This window comes from Dothidotthia symphoricarpi, assembly GCF_010015815.1.
Source record: "Dothidotthia symphoricarpi CBS 119687 unplaced genomic scaffold P153scaffold_6, whole genome shotgun sequence".
In the NCBI taxonomy this organism is placed as follows: domain Eukaryota; kingdom Fungi; phylum Ascomycota; class Dothideomycetes; order Pleosporales; family Dothidotthiaceae; genus Dothidotthia; species Dothidotthia symphoricarpi.
Window position 1 is genome coordinate 1,178,755 of NW_022985013.1, and position 15,700 is coordinate 1,194,454.

The 15,700-nt window shown below is 54.4% G+C and overlaps 6 protein-coding genes across 6 annotated transcripts; 3 read left to right on the forward strand and 3 right to left on the reverse strand.

Moving 5' to 3' along the window:
- The first annotated feature begins 70 nt into the window (after positions 1 to 70).
- On the forward strand, positions 71 to 2,714 carry P153DRAFT_365240 (CRO1 protein). Its single transcript, XM_033667787.1, has one exon. The coding sequence runs from the start codon at positions 103 to 105 to the stop codon at positions 2,557 to 2,559; it is 2,457 nt and encodes an 818-aa protein (XP_033526058.1). The 5' UTR covers positions 71 to 102; the 3' UTR covers positions 2,560 to 2,714.
- Positions 2,715 to 3,721: 1,007 nt separating this feature from the next.
- On the forward strand, positions 3,722 to 4,771 carry P153DRAFT_365241 (translation machinery-associated protein 20). Its single transcript, XM_033667788.1, has 3 exons — positions 3,722 to 3,782; positions 3,832 to 3,972; positions 4,024 to 4,771. Exons 1-3 carry the CDS (start codon positions 3,769 to 3,771, stop codon positions 4,445 to 4,447), a joined length of 579 nt encoding a protein of 192 aa, XP_033526059.1. The 5' UTR covers positions 3,722 to 3,768; the 3' UTR covers positions 4,448 to 4,771.
- On the reverse strand, positions 4,649 to 5,113 carry P153DRAFT_365242 (uncharacterized protein). The gene is made up of 2 exons (XM_033667789.1): positions 4,895 to 5,113; positions 4,649 to 4,845 (listed from the first exon to the last, which is right to left on the reverse strand). The coding sequence occupies exons 1-2, from the start codon at positions 5,077 to 5,079 to the stop codon at positions 4,773 to 4,775; spliced, it is 258 nt and encodes an 85-aa protein (XP_033526060.1). The 5' UTR covers positions 5,080 to 5,113; the 3' UTR covers positions 4,649 to 4,772.
- A 1,226-nt stretch (positions 5,114 to 6,339) lies between these two features.
- On the reverse strand, positions 6,340 to 8,363 carry P153DRAFT_421662 (uncharacterized protein). Its single transcript, XM_033672326.1, has 2 exons — positions 7,815 to 8,363; positions 6,340 to 7,766 (listed from the first exon to the last, which is right to left on the reverse strand). Exons 1-2 carry the CDS (start codon positions 7,909 to 7,911, stop codon positions 6,457 to 6,459), a joined length of 1,407 nt encoding a protein of 468 aa, XP_033526061.1. The 5' UTR covers positions 7,912 to 8,363; the 3' UTR covers positions 6,340 to 6,456.
- Positions 8,364 to 8,981: 618 nt separating this feature from the next.
- Positions 8,982 to 11,570, reverse strand: P153DRAFT_394987 (DUF1604-domain-containing protein; the record flags this gene model as incomplete). The annotated part of the gene is made up of 2 exons (XM_033671357.1): positions 10,942 to 11,570; positions 8,982 to 10,887 (listed from the first exon to the last, which is right to left on the reverse strand). Exons 1-2 carry the CDS (start codon positions 11,151 to 11,153, stop codon positions 8,982 to 8,984), a joined length of 2,118 nt encoding a protein of 705 aa, XP_033526062.1. The 5' UTR covers positions 11,154 to 11,570.
- A 157-nt stretch (positions 11,571 to 11,727) lies between these two features.
- P153DRAFT_312275 (serine/threonine protein kinase-like protein Kin1) lies at positions 11,728 to 15,456 on the forward strand. The gene is made up of 3 exons (XM_033664839.1): positions 11,728 to 12,559; positions 12,625 to 13,252; positions 13,301 to 15,456. The coding sequence occupies exons 1-3, from the start codon at positions 12,167 to 12,169 to the stop codon at positions 15,259 to 15,261; spliced, it is 2,982 nt and encodes a 993-aa protein (XP_033526063.1). The 5' UTR covers positions 11,728 to 12,166; the 3' UTR covers positions 15,262 to 15,456.
- The last annotated feature ends 244 nt before the right edge of the window (positions 15,457 to 15,700 follow it).

Sequence of the window (15,700 nt, forward strand, 5' to 3'; positions counted from 1 at the left end):
GGGAAGGAAGCCCGTGCACTGCATATCAAGTGACCTCCCCCGAATAAAGGAAACCGCCCAGTTCGACATGAACTCATCCACTTTCGACTTCTCAAAAGTGTAATGGCACCCACATCCGAGCAAGAGCGGGCGCTGCATCTCGCGCAAAAAGCGAGCGAGAGCATCAAAGCCGGCGAGTTGGCAAACGCCGCTAAGTACCTGCGTGAAGCGAGCTCCATTGCTCCCGACCATCCGCAAGTCACAGAAGCGTGGTCAAAGCTGAGGGAGGAAGAAGACAAGAGCGAGTTGTTGGCTATCTGCAAGATCTGGGTCACGAGCAAGGATGAGCATGATGGGGAACGAGCACTAAAGACGCTGAGAGCGCAAAGTTTGAAACAGAAAGAGGCGGAGCAGGCGATGGAGATTTTGTTCGACTTCAAGGGTGAAGATGATGTCTTGGACCAAGTTACGGGCGAGTTGCTGCGGAATCCGGGTGCGCAGATGTGGCTTGCAAATGCCGTGAGGGAGCAGCCGACACGCATTTATTATGAATTCTTCGAGCGAGGGGATGACTCCATCGATGGATTGCTCAAAGTCATGCTCAACAGAAGCATCTGGCCGGACGACGAAACGTTCAAGAGTGGACACAGAGATGTCTTTATGCTCAGTCTTGCGATGATGATGGAGGAAGCGCTCGAGCATCCGGAACGCGCTATGAAAGGCATCGCACAGCTGCTTGCCCATTATGCTGAGCATCTTAAGGGGATCATCGATGCGGATAGTTTCGACGTTATTCTCACATCGCTCGACATTCGACTTCCGAACAGCTTGCGTAGTCAGGCCATTCTCGCGACTATCAAACTGTTCGAGCTCGCTCCGGATACTGCACAAGAGCTGATATCAAAGTTTGTCACGCATCGTGCGAAAAAAGGAGAGGCAAACAATCTCATCATCGCGTTTTCAGCGGCGGCGGCAATCTTCCCTGTCGCTGTAACAGCCGCCGCTGCACTGTTCCTCACCGATGGATTCGTTGCTGCACTTATACCTATGGTCGAACGCAAGAAGTCCCTCAAACTGGAGCAGGCGATCTTAGAACTCATCAGCGCAGCGTGTGTGGACAAGAATTGCCGAGACGCGATCAATCAGAATTGTAGAGAGTGGCTCGAGGACCTAGTCGCAGACTGTCCGGACAAGAAGCGTGCGAATCCAGCGGCACTTATCCTTGTTAAACTGGGCCAGGAAATGCCTTCCGCTGAGGGTCCGCAGAGTTCCACGGCGGGAAAGATTGACCAGAGCGATTTGATTGCAAGCTTCAAATCCATGGTGATAGGAGGGGATGCCTCGACGAAGCAAGACTCGGTGGAAGGTCTTGCATATGCCTCTCTCCAACCCAAGGTCCGCGAGGATCTATCAAAATCACCAAAGTTTCTCAAGCGTCTTATAGAAACAATGAGCGAACCGGCATCACCAGCAAACATCCTCTTTGGCGGCCTTACAATATTCGTGAATCTGACCACCTACCTGCCCATCCAATCCGAAGAAGAGAAACGCATGGCTCAACTCAAAGCCTACGCCAATGTCCAGAAGCCATCCGAGCCCGATGAACTTCTCAACGAAACACACGTTAACGTACGATGCAAGCGCGTTCTCGACGCCGGCCTCGTCCCCCTCCTCATCCACATCTGCAAAAAGGGATCACCCTCCGTGCTCTCCCAAAGCAGCCAAATCCTCCTCTCTCTAAGTAAAGAGCCGAAAAGCCGGGGCTCCATGGCACAACAAGGCGCCGTGAAACTCCTGATCCAAATCTGGGACCACATTTCCACCACCGCGCAGAACTCAGCCACAGGAACAACACCCTATCCGCCCACCGCCCTCCCCACAACAGCACAAGCCCTCTCCCGTCTGCTAATCAGCATAAACCCCTCACACGTATTCAACGCCGCGCTCCCCAGCCCCTCGGCCATCCGCCCCCTCGCCAGCCAGCTCTCGCGCACAGAAAGCTCAACATGGCAACTCAACGCCTTCGAGGCGCTTCTCGCGCTCACAAACCTCGCCTCTCTAGACCGCCAAACGCAAGACCAGATCATCCGCCAAGCATTCGACCAAGTAGCAGACGAACTCCTGCTAGGCGACAACACCATGGTGCGCAGAGCAGCAACAGAGTTACTCTGCAACCTGATGGCCTCGCCACTGTGCATTGAGAAGTTCGCAGACGCCTCCTCAAGAGCAAAGCATAGACTGCACCTCCTGCTCGCCATGACAGACGTCGAGGATGCGCCCACACGGTCTGCGGCCGGAGGCGCGCTGGCCATGCTCCTCTCTGTTGATCTGGCAGTGACGGAGCTTCTGAAGCAGGATAAGGGTGTTGAGTTCTTGCTCGGGCTCTGCCAGGACGACGATGAGGATATTCGGTATAGAGGCGTGGTGTGCTTGCGTGCTGTGGTCGATGTCGATGCGGGTGTGCAGGCGTTGAAGAAAAAGGGCGCTGTGGAGACGCTGAAGGTTGTGCTGAAGGAGAGTCGTAGGCAGGAGGTTTTGGGCGTTGGGGTGGAGACGCTGAAGATTCTGCTGGGGCAGTAGATGGATTCGGGGTTTCTGTTTGTGGCGGGAAGTATATGATTTGAATGAATTGAGATGTGAGATGGTATGGCGTTATGTCAGTTTCTTCACACATAAAAGCTTTTACTGGTACTTCTGTCGCTTGCCATTGACACAATCAAAGACTTTTCCATGGCAAGATATTAGACATGAAAAGCGAACTTGCTACCTAGCCAGATTGCATATTGAGCCTGGCAGTCTAACGATGCTGTTGCCATCATAATGCTATGCTTGTGCACAAGGCTAAAAACACTCATCAAACGACAAGCTACAAGTCTGAAAACCCATACTCACATCCTTTGCACAGAAGTATACATACATCGAGTTTTTCTCCACAAAGCTCCTCATCCACATCTTCACGACTATGCCCCTCATAGGAATGGATTTGTTAGGTAAGGGATCTTTGTATGGTAGGATGACGGTGGTTGGCATTTGTCGAAGGTCTCGTGAGGCGCCAAAATTGTTGGTCTCTCTTTATATGTTCCATGGAAATATTGCCTACCTGATGTGATAATGCACACATTATTGAGAAATCTCTGTCTGGTATAACCCTCGTTTGTGACCGAGTTCGTAGACCCGAGTCCTGGAGAAGTGAGATACCTCCCAATACCCTTGGAGATTGTAAATCGTGCTGGATGTTGTCCTCTTTAGAATATCATTACAGTTCCCAAAGGTTCTACTGGCGATTCTCCGACAGTAGCCTCTAGTATCATTGCCGCCGTCTTGATTCTTCCAAACGCGAACTCGCTTTCTGTGCTTAGAACCGGTGCATAAGAACCATGAAACACAATAAGCATGTTTTGGTCCCTGATAAACTCTTACTCCTTACCAATACTGGCATGGTGTGGCTGTTTTGATGGTTATGCTGGGGCGATTATTATGCAGAGGTATTGACTGTAGTATTGTAGTAGGATGGCATGAATATAGATAAAGAGAAGCCATGTATACTCTCCGAACTGTCAGTATACGTTTCTAGTGCAGACGAAAGAAAGTTTACACGAATCGAAATCTCAATGGCACTTGTCGAACTCGAAGGAGTAGAGCAGAGACCGAAGTGGCCCAAACACCCAACCGTAGCTACCCCGCCAAACAACGCAGTTTCAAGCGTGCTGCGACGCGGGGCATTTCGTAGCATCAACGCGAACCACAACACACCCCACCCGACCAAACACCTTCTCCTCAACCGCAAACATGTTCAAGAAAGAGTATCCCTACCCCCATCCCAAACAACAAACACAAGCTCACACACCCCAGCATAACCTCGGGCGCGAAATCCAAGGTAAAATCCAGCGCCCAACGCGCCATCCGCTCCAAAGTCATCGAAGAGTACCCAAAACTCGAGCCCTACATCGAGGACATACTGCCCAAGAAAGAGCAACTAGACCTCGTGAAGCTGTACACCGCCCCCCCATTTCACCGGAAATACACGTGCTAAAAGCCTCGTAGTCCAGACCGCGTCTCCCTCTACACACTCAACGGAACACCCCTCTTCTTTCAACACATGGACGACGCTATCCTCCCCCACCTGACACTCGTGCACAAATACCCAACCGCGTTCCACCGTCTGCGCATCGACCGCGGCGCAATCCGCTTCGTGCTGTCCGGCGCAACGCTCATGGCGCCCGGGTTGACCTCTCCGGGGGGTCGACTGCCTGGCGCTGACTTGTCGGACGAGGATAAGGAGATATATGGGTCTGAGGATCTGGCGCCGGGCACGGTGGTGGTGATTGAGGCGGAGGGGAAGGAGACGGCGTGTATGGTTGGCGTGCTGAAGATGGGGACGAAAGAGATGAAGGAGGCGAAGAAGGGGCAGGCGTGTGAGACGGGGCATTATCTAGGAGATGGGCTTTGGGGGTTGAACTTGGCGTGAGGACTTTTTGAATGGGGCGGGGCACTTTCATTACTGAGGAGAAGAGTCGGATATCGGCATCAGTGCTTGGGCATGTGTGGCTAGGTATGGAGGACGCAGAGCGAACAGGTCATATCTGCATAGAGATTCCAGAGCTGTTCAACCTTAAAGCCTCGTGGAGGATATTGGGCGAACAAGATGAAGTCACAGGGGCTATGTGCAGGGAGAATTTACATTGGAAGTAAACATGGTATCATTATAAGCCAGCCGTGAACCTCCTAGCCAATATACGAATGCTATCTAATTATGCATTCATACCCAGCCAGACCGTCTCCATAACGAACCCTTACTGTGGGGCTCCTCGACCTGCTCCTCGACCAGCACCTCCGCCAGCGCCTCCACCCATGAAGCTTCGTGCCCTATCGTGGTATTAGCCAACGTCTCTCCAGTCTTTTGGATGGTACTCACATCTCAGCCAAGCTGGGATCGTTCATCAGCTCTGCCATGTTTGGCATACCGCCGCCGCCGCCAGCACCGCTAGCTCCAGCGCCTCCACCTCCTCCCCGTCCCATCGACTGAGCCATCTCTGCTATTCTAGGGTTTGACATGAGATTGCCCAGCGCCTCCGGGTTGCTCATAAGGTTCTGTGCCATTTGTCTCATCATGGGGTTTTGCATGAGACCAGCCAAGTCTGGCATGCCGCCGCCGCCACCACCACCTCCTCCGCCGCCTCCTCCTCCGAACATCCCTGCCAACGCGGAGAGATCGGGCATACCACCACCGCCAGGTGCGCCGCCGCCGCCTCCTCCACCGCCACCGAACATCCCTGCCAACGCAGAGAGATCAGGCATGCCTCCTGCGCCTGCGCCCGGCGCGCCACGAGGGGCATCAGCAGCACCGACATCACCGCCCTCCTCTTCAACCCTCTTCTTCGCCGTCTCGTAGCCCTTGCGCATGACATCTGAGCCACCACCCTCGGCATCCATACCCGCCTTGTACGCCTCCATAGCACCCTTCGCATCGCCAAGCACGTACTTTGCGAGTCCGAGACGCGACCATGCCTTGGAGTAGTTGGGGTCGGCAGCGACCGCCATCTCAGCATCCTCCCTTGCCAGATCGTGCTTGCCCATGCCCGAGTGTGCGGCTGCGCGGTTGGAGAGGTAGATGGGGTTGAGCGGGATGACGTCGAGCGCAGCAGTGTAGTGCTTCACAGCGCTATCGTAGTCCTTCTTCTTCATTGCCTCGTTGCCCAGTCCCTTCAGACGTTCTGCCTCATCCTTGTTGGGGCCTTTTGCGGAACTCGAGGGCACCTGTGGCGTAGCGGGTCGCGCTTCTGAAGCAGAGGAACTTCCTTCAGTCGTGGCCGTGGTCTTTCCCTTTAGCTTCTCGTATACGTTGTAGATTGCAAGCAGGTTTTGGCCGCCGAGGGCGTCTTTCATCGCCGCCTGGTCCTCGGTGTCAACCTTGAAAGCTTCCGAGATGCAGTTCGCGGCAACTTCGAGCTGTTCGGCATCGTCGGGCGCTACTGAGCCGTCTGTCTGTGAAGTCTGGAGGAAGTCGAGAATTGCGAGCGCCAGGCGCTTCCTAGATTGGTTGTTTGCCTGCGAGTGTTAGAAGCCATGTGTACACGGCGGGGTAAAACGCTCACCATGACGGCAATGGCAATCTTTTGTGTTGTAAACGGAGACGAGGGAATAAATGTGATGTTCCTAGATATCAGATTGGTGGCAGAGAAGTACACAGAGGTCTGTTTTGAGAGAGTTGTTGGCAGGTGGAAGAATGTCAAGGTGGACTCGAAGCTTCCGTCCACCTGCGGGGCGCCTGCCAGGGTGGGGCCAACTACCAAGTTTCACGTGGGTCATATTCACGCGCTTGAATGCGTGGTCAAGTCTGCATGATGTGATAATGATGATGACAAACTCCAGCTGGTATTTTTGCGCCGTCAAATGCTTTCATGATACATATCTACTCTTACACTCCACGGTTTTATAACACAATATCGAAGGTGAGATGGTATAGTTCAGGAATGCTCAATCATCGCTCAGTCCCTCCCAAAGAGGCTTCTTCTTCTCTTTCGGCCATAGCGAACTGAACCTCGACTCTTCTCTCTCAACAGATACCCTGCTGGCACGCTCTTCGGTGTCAGCATCCAATGCGAATCTCTTCATACGCTCTGCAATGCGTGGATCGAGAACCATTTCACTCAACCAAACCTTCTCCTGCCCGTCTTCGTATTTCCGCTCTCGTGCTGTCTTGTGCCAACTTGCCTCTTCGTGAGCCAGTAACCGCTGCTGTTCCCATTGGGCGCTGCTGTGTCCATCTTCCTCGCTAGTCACGGAGGCTTCACCAGGAGCCTCGAAAGGTCGGAAGACACCAAGCACCGCTGCTGCTGTTTCCCGACCAACGTCGTCTGCAACTTTGCGCTTGTTCAAGTACCGGTACATGCGAATGGGGAAGTTCCAGAAGCCGAGAAGATGCGGGAGCGGAACGACGGCGGTGGGCCCAAGTGATCGAGGGCAGTTCGGAGAGAGTGCGGCGTTCTCGTAATCGGATGTTGTGTTAAATGGAGGTGGTTGTGTCTTCTTCTTGGCCTTGGTTTCCTCCTCTTTTGCCTTCTCAGCCTCCGGTGCAATCTCCTCTGTCTTTGGGTTCTCGAAAACAGCAGTGGGGGAAGCATCGTCGGTCGCTACTGGCGTTGTAGGTATAGCGATTGGTTCGGCTGGAGATGGGGTGGACTCGGGTGTAGGCTCGATCGTGGAGGCGGAGATATCAGCAGGCGTTGGTACTGGAGCAGGCGAATCCAACGGGCCTAACCAGCCCTCATGCATCCCTCTGACATACTCTTTCCAAGCGTGCCTCCCAACGACTATATCCCCTGCTGGGCCATCCCACTCTCGCACTCCTGCCTTTTGTCTCGTCGCCTCGAGCAGCTCCTCAACATCCTCCTCGATAGGCTCAGAAGTTGGTTCTCCCCTCTTCTTCCTCAACTTTCGTATCCGCTCTGCCAACCCAGCCCTAACATCGCCCTCCCTCCTCCCCTCCACCGCGTCCCAGTCGAGCGCAGCCGCAACCAAGATAGGTTTTATGTATTCGTGAAAGTGGTCGCGCGCAGGTACCAGTCCATCTGCTGGCGGCGCGGAGATGAACAGGGAGAGTTTCCGGGGAAGCTGTTGCGTATCTAGGTGTTCCTGCGCAATGTGTTCTACCAACTTCGCCCATTTCTTTTGTATGCGCTTCTTCTCGCGACGGTCGTACATGACGGCGGCTGTCCATGATCCCGTGATAGAGAGGAATATCATCCAATTGCGTGAGGGGAGCTTGAAGCGGATGTTGGGTAGGCCTATGCACGATTAGAGGCCGAGCAGCATGGCAGAGAAGTGTAGCGCACCCATCATCTTCCAGACAGGGTTGGGAGGTTTCGGAGGTTTAACGGGCCCTGCGGGCGTGCCACCTGCCGGTGTGGCCTTCACATCGGGTTCAGCCATGTTGGGCGGTGGTTGTGGTGGATATCGGAATGGTGGTCGCGTATCCAAAATTTTAGTAGCCTTACGTTAGGCCTGGTCGCTCCTCCCAATGACTTCCGCGAACGTGAGAACCACATGATCCATGGCATATTGATGCATAAGACTACAACAAAGAGTCCCTAACTTTAGCAAGTATCAATCTTGCTTATCTCACGGCACGCAAGTTTTGTGCTGTGACCAGCCTTCCTCGATGTTCCCAGTGAAGCCGACCATGTGTTCGGCGATTCTGTAAAACCATGTCACCCACCAACCACACACCCTCGTCCACCATCTCTACCGCTGGGACCCGAAATTCAAGTTAGCCACAAATCCAAAAAGATGCAAAAACAGATGTCCGCACAGCGATTCGAACATCGCACCCTCAACTCCCAAAGGTCCCAGATGCGGACAAAAAAGAAATCGCAATGCGAATTTGGCGGTACTGGGAACTGTCCAATGTTAGAATTGGCAGTACTGCTTGTTTTTGCTGGTGAACTTACTCGAACCCAGGCTGGCACGGAATTGTAGCAACTCCACAACGTGACGTCATACCACTAGACCATACCACCTTGATCGACTCGTAATGAGCTTGTTGATGGGAGTTTTGAAATCGCACAACTTATCTCCGGATTTTAAACAAAAAACTCCAGTCCGAGAGGGGCAACCGGCTGCTCATGTGGGGTAACAGGTATCCCCACCCCCACTTGCGAGACCCATTGATTTGATCACTACACAACAGGGTCTCGGTTAAGTGGGAAGTGAGCTACGTTCTTTGTGGGTTCTACAAGGTGCGAAGTATACCTATGAATTTATAAAAGTGCATGCTAGCCGTGTACTGCCAGGACTGACACGACGTGAATGCAAAATTTGCCTGACATAGGCATGCGATGACATGTAGTATTGAGATTCAGTAGGGAGTGCTACGATTTCAGGGCTAAAACAAGGTGTGATGAGTGGCACGGAAGATATCAAGATGTCACCGAAGAAACTTGCTATTACTACTCCGCCAAAACAAAGTTCAACCCCTCATTGACAACGATGGTCTGTTACTACTAATCCTCCTCACTATCATCATCATCCCCAAAGATAGCCTTGAACACATCCTCCGACGCGCGCTCATTAGAGAGGGCATCGTTCTTCTCCACGTCGACCTTCGCGTGTTCTACCGTTTGGGAAACTCCGGCGGAAGCACCTTCTTGAGGAGCCTCTCCCATCCACGCTGGCCGCTGGAGTGCCGACCCATGCGTCAACATCTCGTGTACCAGCTTGTCCATTGCGGACTTGGAAATCGCCTCCTCTGTTTTCGGTGCAAAGTGCGCCTCGCCAGAGTTACTTTCAGCGCCATGAGGCATGTCTGGAGGCGGCTTCACGTTAAAACGTTTGCACAAAAGCCGTGACGGGTGGAACGGGAAGCTGCTTCGGGTCATGGGTCCGTACATGCCCAACCTCGCGGCTTGTTCTGCTGGGTCTTCTTGTTTCACGGTCGGTTGTCGAAGGAGGTTATCCTTGGGTGTACCGTCCTCGCCTGCGGTTTGGGTAGAAGACGTGAACCGTGATGCCATGATTCCAGTCGTCGGTTTGAACACTTGTGCAGCGTGTGCAAACTCCTGGAGTTCTTTCACCCAGTCGGATATGGATACGCCGGCGGCTCGTTCTGGCAAATCAGTCTTCAATCCTGTGCGCACCTCTAAGTAGCCAACGTATCTCGCGCGCTTCTTCGTGTCTTCCGCGTAAGGCATCCAGCCAGTTGCTCCTTTCGCTAAAGCTGCAGCCGCAACAACCTTGTCTAGCGAAGGTACGAGGCTCCACAAATCCTTTGGCTGCGCATTGTCTGCAGGCATGTGTCCCTCCGGGGCCATTTGTCCTAGTCCCTGTGGCAAGTCGACCTTGCCAGATAGATTTGCGAGTCGGTCGCGAGCTCCCTTAGGTATGAAGTCAAACACAGACTTTCCTGGCAATGGTGCCTCACCAAGCATGGCTGACCGTCCCTTGGCATCCAGAGTGGAAACTTTGGCTGCATCGGCCACAGATTGATACTTTTGAGCGTCTGCGGTTGTGGCGGCACCCTTGGATGACTTCCACCCAGCAGGAATCTTTGGCGGTGGGTACTTTGGCCTGCTCGAAAGGGCGACAGTATCAGCAGTCAGCGTGAACCCGCTAAGAAGAGGCTTCCCATCCATCGATGTTCTAGTCAACGACGAAAGAAGTTTCGTTGATCCTTTTTTAGGAACAAACACGAGCTTATCTCCTGTGCCAGGTTTAGCAAACTTGCTTGGCTTCTTCGTCTTCTTGTCCTTGCCCAAAGTCTTGTTGAGTGAGATTTTTGGCCCCAACTCGTATGGATCCTCATCGTCGGAGCCCGTGTCGTTGAGTACACCCACCCCAAAAGAAGACTTCTTCAATTGAGCCTTCTTCGAAGGCGCTGCTTTCTTAGGGCCCTCAAGATAATGTAGAGTCAACGAAGGGCGAGATTCCGGTTCTTTCTCGTCGGCAACTCCTAAGCGGGCTTCGGATTGGTAGCCGAGTCCTTTGCGCCGGACATCTTCTCGGGGAATTGGCATGGGTCGAGCATCGTCTGGGGCAAACATGTACGCAGAAGCGTCATTCGACGTGTCAGCGCCATCCTCTATACGCGCATCACGGCGGACTTTGCGGCCAACGCCCTGATCGCGTCGCCATCCCATCTTTTGCGCCAGCTTGAAGCCCATTGTCTCTTCCTGTGTCGAGAAAAGACCAAAAAAATCATCTTCTTTGGATTCTCCTGCGCCACCGATTCCGGCGAACGATTGAGTAGTCTCGAGTTGGCGTGATTCTGCGGCCGCGGCGAGGTCCTCCTCATCCATGAAATCCTCTGCTCGTTGTGCTTGGCCATTAGGCTGGTCCTTGTTGCGGTTCGAGCGCGAGGAGACGAAAGTCTTTGGGGCCCATCCTTCCTTAGATCCAACTGTATTAAAGTGTCTTAGCATAGTCAAGAAGTCTGGAGTTCGGGAGAGGACTAGCTCTGAAACTTACCCTGCACTGAAGCCTCCAGTGAATGCACCGTGTAGCCTTCTGCGCCCACGCTCGTCCGTCACTGTCTGCTTCCACACTGGTACAAAAGCGCCATCGTCGCCATCCTCATCCGGGAGCTCGGTGCCTATGAAGATGTACGTTGCAGGTCCGCCGCCTCGTGAACGTTTTTGCGCGTTCGAGGGAGAGGATGCGCGCGGCCGCTTGTACGACATTGTGTCGCACTCGAGACCTGTAGAGACGGTGGATTAGGTGTACTTCTACAGTTGCTTGAGGGTCAAAGGCTGATGTTGATAGTCGAGCTCATTGAGCGTGTTCAAGCGAAGGTTATTGGAGCATAGACTAAGCTACTCGTTGGAACATGACTAAGCATATACGAGACTGAATGTTGTGACAGCTCTCACGTCTCTACCAATGCACTCGTAACTCGCAAAAGCAATTTGGGGAAGCTCAGAAGTGTCGGTGACACGATGCCTGTCGTTGGGCCACTGCCGTAGCAGACGCAAGTCATGGTCAGAGAGGGGCTGATGATGTACGCCAAACACGCCTGGCCCGCCTGGATGGGCTGCTTTGACGAATGCTATTCACTGCTGCTGCGTGTGCTGTGCAGGAGACCCTGGGACGCAAATCTATGTATAACGAGAGCGGAGCCAGAGTCGTGCCACTTGCAATCGCAGAAAGGTATCGGCCATGCAGAAGGAGAGGTATCGGCCAGGCACAATGCTATCGGCCAGGCACAAACAGGGAAGAAACTTGGTCATACATCATCGCGAACGGCTATTTACCCCACTGCATGCGCCCAATGCCATGCCCATTAGGGTATTGGTGGATCTGGGGCGTGAGCTATCGTCGTGTTCGTGAGCGCCCGTCGGCCCAGAAGGAAACCACTCACTCTCGACGCACTTGACAGCTCGGCGACCGAGTTGCTGCTGCTCCCCTCGCACATCGTATTGCTGCCCTGCATGAGCCCTGATCTGCGACAGTGAAAGGCGCGTCTCCGTCTCCCTCAGAGCTGCCAAGTTGCTGGACCTGTAAACAAGAGCCTTTGTGTCAGCCCCTGATAGAGACCTGGCTATCTGTCCATCGATGCACGCTTCTCCATCCGCTCTGCATCAGCACCAGCACCACACGGCAACATCCGGCGCACCGTTCGCCCTGACGTCCAGTCCATCGCTGCCCGTCCACGGCCCACCTCTGCTCCCTGCGCGCTATCAACAACAGCTCCGCAATGTCGGCTGCTGCCCCCATCCGCAGCACGTCCACGCGGCGCCCGCAGCCTCACAACAGCCCCTCGGAACACTCGCAGCGCGACCGCGAGCCGCCCCGTCCCAGTCGCCAGCCACAGGCGCTGAACAACGTTGCGAGGCGCGACTACGAGCAGTCCAACGTCGCCGAGGCCCGCCCCAGCGAATCGAGAGACCGGCCGCGACACGCGCGATATGCGTCTGACGCGTCGACGGTTTCCGCAATGCCTTCCAACGGAGCAACGGCGGCCCAGGGCGCAAAGAGGAGGACCACCATCACCGCCCCGAGTACCGGCACCTGGACGCTGGGCAAGACGATTGGCGCGGGCAGCATGGGCAAGGTCAAGCTCGCGAAGCACGTAGAGACCGGAGAGCAGGTATGTCCCCCTCTCTGGACGCTGCGCAGCTTGGCTGTGTGACGGACGACGCTGACCCCCCCTAGGTGGCCGTGAAGATCGTGCCCCGACTGTCCCAGGACCAGCACCAGACCGCCGCCGACCGTGAGCGGGCCGACCACTCCAAGGAGGTGCGCACCGCCCGCGAGGCCGCCATCGTCAGCCTGCTCAGCCACCCCTACGTGTGCGGCATGCGAGACGTTGTGCGCACCAACTACCACTGGTACATGCTGTTCGAGTTCGTCAACGGCGGGCAGATGCTCGACTACATCATCTCGCACGGCCGCCTGAAGGAGAAGCAGGCCCGCAAGTTCGCCCGCCAGATTGCCAGCGCCCTCGACTACTGCCACCGCAACAGCATTGTGCACCGCGACTTGAAGATCGAGAACATCCTCATCAGCAAGACCGGGGACATCAAGATCATAGACTTTGGCCTGAGCAATCTGTTCTCGCCCCGAAACCAGCTGAAGACCTTCTGCGGAAGCTTGTACTTTGCTGCCCCCGAGCTGCTGCAGGCCAAGCAGTACACTGGACCCGAGGTCGACGTCTGGAGTTTTGGCATCGTCCTCTACGTTCTGGTGTGCGGTAAAGTGCCGTTTGACGACCAGAGCATGCCACAGCTGCACGCAAAGATCAAGAAGGGGCACGTCGACTACCCCCCTTGGTTGTCTGCTGGTATGTTGGCCCGCGTGCAACACTCAGTCTATCGCTAATACTCAACAGAATGTCGCAATCTCATTCACCGCATGTTACAGACGGACCCAACCCAGCGTTTGACGCTGTCCGAGATCATGACCCACCCTTGGATCACAAAGGGGTTCAACAGCCCTCCCGAAAACTACCTGCCCCAACGCGAACCTCTGCAACTGCCCTTGGACAGAGAGGTCATTGAGAAGATGACCGGTTTCGATTTTGGCACCTCTGAATACATCACAACCCAGCTGACCAACGTCATCCAATCCGACGATTACCAACGCGCCGTACGCGCATCGGCCAAAAGGACATCAGCCCAAACGCCAGAAGCTGACAAGAAGAGGGGCATGTTCGACTTCTACAAGAGACGGACTTCAATCTCTAGCCGGGAGCAGTTGACGGCTTCTTCGTCTGAAGAAATCCAACGCGGATTAGACCCTGTCAATGCTTACAGCCCACTTCTCTCTGTGTATTTCCTCGTGAAAGAGAAGAGAGAACGTGAGAAGCTTGAGGAGAACCCTGGCGCTATAGCCATGCCTCAGAGTCCGGGCGAGAAGCCGTTGAAAATGCCAGACCTTCCTGCACCGCCAGCGGCGTATACCAACACCGCCGCTTATGAGATGGCAGGCGAGAGGCCCACAGGCGGAAGGTCGCGACCGAGAGCACGAACTCACGGCGAGGACGAGATTGCAGATGGATTGAAGAGAGTAGATCTTAGTAAGCCGCCAGGTGCCGTTACGCCAACCTTACCACCGGCGCCTGTCGAACACGTAAAGAAGGAAGGTGCTGCTGCCGGGCTGTTGCGACGTTTTAGCACCAGGAAATACAGAGGTCATGACAAGAACCCCTCAGAACCGCTGCCACCCACGCCATTTCTCGCAATATCTAGCCCGCCAGACACAGCTAGCGTTCCGAAGAAGAGTTTCAGTATTCGGAGACAACGCGACAGGGGCACAGAGTCCTCGTCTCAACTCCCGACCAATGCAGCAAATCAGCCAGAGCTGCTTTCTCCTCCTAGTGGTGCTAACAGCGCCACACAGAAGTTCAAAGCCCTGGGCCGCTCGACCAGTGTGAACTCGGCCGATTTCCGAAGACGATTGAGTCGACGAGGGAGATCATCAGAAGACCCTGGAAACCCTCCGCCTACTAGCGGATCGGATCGATCGGATCTCAGTAGACAGAAAGTTCAAGGCGGCAACGATGCTGCCTCAGATGAGTTTTCGGAAGGTTCACGTCCCATCGCAGCTCATCGCGCAAAATCCCTAGGTCATGCACGTAGGGAAAGCATCCAGGCGCGAAGGGCACGACGCGAGCAAGCCAAAGAGCAAAACGGGGTGCCAGAAGAAACGGATGCGGAGCTTGCGCAAGCCCAAGCGGAAGCCAGCCGTAGCCCAGATGCTGTGAAACCCGTTCTCCTGAAGGGTCTCTTCAGTGTCTCCACAACTAGCAGCAAGCCATTGTTCCTCATTCAGAATGAATTGATACGAGTGCTCGACCAGCTTGGCGTCACGTATACCGAGATCGAAGGCGGCTTCAAATGCCGGCACGCGCCTAGTATTGACCTCAATAAAGTGGTTGACGCGCCCGCTTCTCCACCAAGCGGACACAACAAGAGGAGAATAAGTTTTGGTGGTTTCATGGGCGGTGACAAGGATCGAGAAGACTTCAGGGACCATAATCGCGCTCCCCATACTCCGAAGTCACGGGCTCGGCCTCCTCCTGCTGATCGCAGCTATACCAACACCGACGAGTCTGACGGAAGCGAGGACAGAGATGAGCGAAGACCGCGGGGCGGACGGGCAGTGGCGGCTGGAGAAACCACGACACACGTACAGAGCGATCTGGGCGAGAGTATGATTCTTGTTTTCGAGATATTGATCGTCAAGGTGCCACTGTTCAGACTCCATGGCATCCAGTTCAAGAAGGTGGACGGAGGGACATGGCAGTACAAGAACATGGCGCAGACCATCTTGTCTGAATTGCGGCTATAGGTATACTGGTTTGAGAGGCGTTCTTGAGGTAACACATTTTTTGGTGATGACGAACTCTACCTTCTGAAGGCGGTATTTGTTTGATTGTAATCGAGTTGTAGTGCGGAGGGGTTGAGGGTACAAACATGCGACATGAAATCTTATTTGTTATCGGTGTCATCGTCTTTCTTCGCAATACTAGACCAGATGAAAGGCCTTCGTTTGTGAACACTCTGTGCAGCCTTCAAGCACCTTTCTTGTGAGGTTGCCTGAAGTGATACAGGCACCAACTTACCTACACCGCCTCTAGGTTGCAGACTCGGTTGTGGACACTCGCTATTGTAGTGTACCTTAATTTAAGGCTGTCGGAGATTCACCTGATCTGAAGCTTTGCCGTGTGGATCACCAAAAGCACAAGCTCCCGCAGGCTGCCAAGACGCACGAGCCAGCCGCCATCAGT

Excerpts from the sequence above, each read along its gene's own strand:
- P153DRAFT_365240 (XM_033667787.1), top strand. The coding sequence starts at position 103 with ATGGCACCCACATCCGAGCAAGAGCGGGCGCTGCATCTCGCGCAAAAA.
- P153DRAFT_365241 (XM_033667788.1), top strand. Across the intron at positions 3,973-4,023 it reads CAACTAGACCTCGTGAAGCT|TCCAGACCGCGTCTCCCTCT; the intron begins GTACACCGCCCC and ends AAAGCCTCGTAG.
- P153DRAFT_365242 (XM_033667789.1), bottom strand. The coding sequence starts at position 5,079 with ATGGCACAGAACCTTATGAGCAACCCGGAGGCGCTGGGCAATCTCATG. Across the intron at positions 4,846-4,894 it reads GATCCCAGCTTGGCTGAGAT|GGCACGAAGCTTCATGGGTG; the intron begins GTGAGTACCATC and ends ATACCACGATAG.
- P153DRAFT_421662 (XM_033672326.1), bottom strand. The coding sequence starts at position 7,911 with ATGGCTGAACCCGATGTGAAGGCCACACCGGCAGGTGGCACGCCCGCA. Across the intron at positions 7,767-7,814 it reads CCCTGTCTGGAAGATGATGG|GCCTACCCAACATCCGCTTC; the intron begins GTGCGCTACACT and ends AATCGTGCATAG.
- P153DRAFT_312275 (XM_033664839.1), top strand. The coding sequence starts at position 12,167 with ATGTCGGCTGCTGCCCCCATCCGCAGCACGTCCACGCGGCGCCCGCAG. Across the intron at positions 12,560-12,624 it reads ACGTAGAGACCGGAGAGCAG|GTGGCCGTGAAGATCGTGCC; the intron begins GTATGTCCCCCT and ends GACCCCCCCTAG. Across the intron at positions 13,253-13,300 it reads CCCCCCTTGGTTGTCTGCTG|AATGTCGCAATCTCATTCAC; the intron begins GTATGTTGGCCC and ends AATACTCAACAG.